The sequence below is a fragment of the Petaurus breviceps genome, unplaced genomic scaffold (assembly GCF_028583685.1).
Source record: "Petaurus breviceps papuanus isolate PSGF00001 unplaced genomic scaffold, PetGlider_PUasm1.0 419, whole genome shotgun sequence".
NCBI classification, from domain to species: domain Eukaryota; kingdom Metazoa; phylum Chordata; class Mammalia; order Diprotodontia; family Petauridae; genus Petaurus; species Petaurus breviceps.
In genome coordinates this window covers 7352485-7356453 of record NW_027186324.1, presented here as the reverse complement: position 1 = coordinate 7356453, position 3969 = coordinate 7352485, and the positions used below count along the sequence as shown (strand labels likewise).

General features: G+C 33.2%; 1 protein-coding gene across 2 annotated transcripts in view; it reads left to right on the top strand.

Annotated features, from left to right (window-relative positions):
- Positions 1 to 393: 393 nt before the first annotated feature.
- Positions 394 to 3969, top strand: part of ASB11 (ankyrin repeat and SOCS box containing 11) — a 141301-nt gene continuing 137725 nt past the window's right edge. For both annotated transcript variants that reach the window (XM_069100670.1, XM_069100665.1), the window contains exon 1: positions 394 to 589. In XM_069100670.1, the coding sequence (XP_068956771.1) occupies positions 409 to 589 (181 nt within the window). In that variant the 5' untranslated portion in view covers positions 394 to 408. The remainder of the gene's footprint in view (positions 590 to 3969) is intronic.

The following is a 3969-nucleotide window of genomic DNA, read 5'->3' as shown; positions in this document are numbered from 1 at the left end:
AGGGGGGAATGTAGGGCAAGTGGGGTTAAGTCACTTGCCCAAGGTCACACAGCTAGTAAGTGTTAAGTGTCTGAGACCGTTTTTGAACGCAGGTCCTCCAGACTCCAGGGCCGGTGCTCTATTCACTGCATCACCTAGCTGCCTCTTTTTGGTTTGTTCTTCAAGGTGCTCTTGGATTGGGTTGCTAACTTGTTAGAAGGTTCTTTGGTGCTTGTAACACTGGACGTAGAAGGCTTTTTAATCACCTGCATTGTCATTTACTAGCTGCATCACTGTCAGACTGATGGAATGAGCTCTTGGTAATTGGAGCGCCAGCAGCTAAAAGGTTTAAAATAGATGTCATACAATACCAATAATAACCCAGTGAAATATTACAGACCTAGGAAGTCGTGCCAAGTGTGAGCCAAAATGGAGGAGAGTTCAGTGTTCCATGGTTTTAAAAACTTTTATGTTACTATTTTTGCTCTTTTTTTTTTCTTTAAGCTCTTAATCAAAATTTTCTTGGCTCTCTTAACCCATTTCTATATCGTCAAAGGAAACAGAAAAGAAGCTACTAGGATATCAGAAGAGATCTATGGAGGAGTCTCAGGTAACATATATCCATCTATTATTTTTTTTTAAAACACTTAGATCGTCTTTATGAGTTTTAGTCTAGGATTTAGATTTTTGGTTGTAATTTGGCCTTGGAATTCTGTGGTATTTAAACTTAACACTTAATTTAGTAAAATGGTATTGATGATCAAGGTAAAACCTTTTCAGCCATCCTTTTGCTTTATGCTGTATGGGGAGGTCCATTAGCAGTGTACTTTTAGGAAACCCTGTTTATACAGATCCAAAGAACTAGTATTATGAGGATTTGCCATTATTTATGAGATAGATCTTGGCGCTGTGTTATGTGATTCAAAAAAGAGACTTGGCATAAGAATTTGATCAAAGCAATTCGTCTTTCTTAGATTTTTTGGTGTTTGTTTTTCCCCAGATTACATCCCTTTGAGTGTTACTGATTTGGATTGAAAATAGGCTAGCTGTCATGTCATCACTGTCAGCAAAAGCTGTCACAAAGGCCATTCTATAAGTGTGTGACAGTACAAAATTATAATTTTGGAATTGTGCAAAATTATAATAATGCACCTAGACTGGAAGACTGAAACTTGAGCAAAATATTTTAAAGTCAAAAACAGAATGCTTTTAATTTCTTTTGGTTAATTATTCATTTTAGTTGCTCTCTTGTAGGAATGCAAAATACATTTCCAATTAGACATTCTTCTCAGTTGGCTTTGACTTGCAAAAAATCTGGCAGTTAAAGAGTTAAACATTTCATTAATGATCTTCCAAACACTTTTATTTTAATTCTTGCAGAGGTTCCAATGTTACATCATATTTTATTTGCCAGTATCCATTTTCAAACTTGCAACCAGGATACTCTTTCAAAACAAGCATGTGATCCATCGTTGGCAATGCACTGGACAAACACCAGAGACTATATTGGTCCCATACAAAGATATAAAACATCTTAGGATGCAGCTGTAGAAATGCTTCAATTAACTGAAGAAAATAGAAACACGGGAGTTCCAGAAGCACCACCTAGAATGTGGAAAGTGATTTCCTTTGGGGATTATATATGTCACACCTTTCAGGGAGGTACGTTGTTTTGGCCAGCTTATAGATTGATGCTTTATTGTTTTTCAAGTCAAGCTAGTCAAGCCTACTGTTTGTTGTCATTTATTTTCAAGTCAAGCTTGTCAAGCCTATTGTTCACTTTAAATCTGCTGGGCAGGCACTGTATCTAATTCTGGGTTTTCTTTATAGCACCATTGTTGTTTAAGTTGTATGTAGACAACAGCAATATAAAAACTGCTAAATAGGTAAAAATTCAGAACCAGCAATATTTTTAAGTAGGTTTATTACAATTAATCTGATCCCCAAATGAAGTTTAACTCATTTTAATAGATACTTATAATGGACATGAATTATTTGAACATTAATATTTTTAGAACTTATCTAACCTTAATATAAATGATACATATATGGAGTTTATTTCTTTGAATTCAAAACTATTTGTATATCCATATCATATATCAAGTTCCTAAGGATATGTATGCATGGTAGACCTTCGAATGCTTATTGGCTATGTGAGCTCGAGCAAATCATTTCATATCTCCGAATATCATAACAAAATGAAAGTGTTAGACTGCATGACTTCTAAAAGGAGCCATGCCAGGTTTTGAGGTATGATTAGGTATCTGATTAGAAAGATTAATTTGGTATTAATGTGTAGGATGGATATAAGTACTCCAACAATTTTACTATTATCAGTCTCTACTCAAAGTTACACTTTTTAACAACTAACAGTAAAGGAGGGAAGCTTGGATTTCATTTGGGGACTTGATAAGTAGACCAGTTGAACTAGAATGTAGAGCACATGTATAACAATTTGCAAACTGACATAATCAAGTGAGTGTGTAGGAAAAGGAAGGTATCTGTGGCTCAGCACAAAGGAGATTTCATCCTTGTCAAAAGGTACTTTCTTCTTTGCCCAGAGAGAATTTATTTTTGATTTCTAACTTTTTCCATTCACACAAAATGAGGAGATAATCCAACAGAGGTTAACAGTGGTCCTATGACAATATTTTCTTTGACCATATGTGGCCAGTTTCTCTAACCTGTTGACAAATGGAATATAAGGAAATTCTTACCCTTTACATGAAAAATTTCACTCAGATTTAGCTATTATAAGTATAAAATTGTATTCCATTCTAAAATGTTTTAAAAAACCTTGTAAATGGAATAATTTATATATGTGCGGTTCTTTATAATGGAATTTTACCCAACATGCCCAGATTCACCTTCTTTAAAAAATTCTTTCCCTGATTCTCCCATCCCTTCAAACTATTCTTCTTCTATTTCTGTACTCTTTCATAAACAAGCTCCTAGAAAAAGCTATCTATATTTGTTGCTTCTATTTTTTCTTCTAATCACTTTTTAATCCCTTGAAATGTGATTTCTGACACCATTACTCATCTGAATATATCCTCTCTAAGGCTACCAATGACTTTTTTAAAAATAGATTTCATTGATTGTCTTTTGTTTTTACATTGCCTAGATTTCCCCTATATACCTTCTTTTACTTGTATGTATGTATATCTATCTCTCTCTATACACATATATGTACATATATCTGTATCTATATATATGAAAATTACTTTCAAAAGTCATCCATACAACATTAAAAATTTTAAAAATATTTCATGGACAGTGGAACAACTATTTAGGGTGGACTTTCAAATTAGTAAGCAATAGCTGCTTTACTTCTTAAAATATATGGAACTTGAACATAAATATTATCCCAGCTAAATTAATTGTGTTATTGAAATAAATCTGTTCATACAGAGGCTATCATACAAAATTTTTTATTTTAGCTGACCAAGCACTGGGGACATAAATTGTACTTTCAGGAAAATGTAGTTTGAATTAAATGAATTATTTTGAGTCTTCTTCTAAACACCTCATTAAAAGCAAGTAAACATATTTGTAGAGTAAACTTTCTCTTATTGAAATATGTTTGTAATCCTGTAACACAGATTATCTGCCAAATACTTAAAAATGATTGACCCCAGAGGAAAATTAATTGTCATTACTGCTTAAGAATTAATTTTGTTATTTGGAAAATTTAGTTAGATTTTTGCCTTAAAGTAATGGAAAAAAATACTGACTACCAAGAAACATATGTCCTTAATGATACACAAATTAATTTTAAATTTTAAAAGCATAATCTCTCAAAAGTGAGAGATCCAATGAATAGTGTGTATTAGGCAGCATAGGACATATTTGTTTAGTTGTTAAAATTATTCTGAATGCATAACGGAATATACATTTCACAACAGTCAGGGGGCCGGCCAAAGTGGCACATTGGCAGTATGTTATGCAGGCCTGTTTTACATTATCTACACTTTCCTCAAGTCAGGCCTG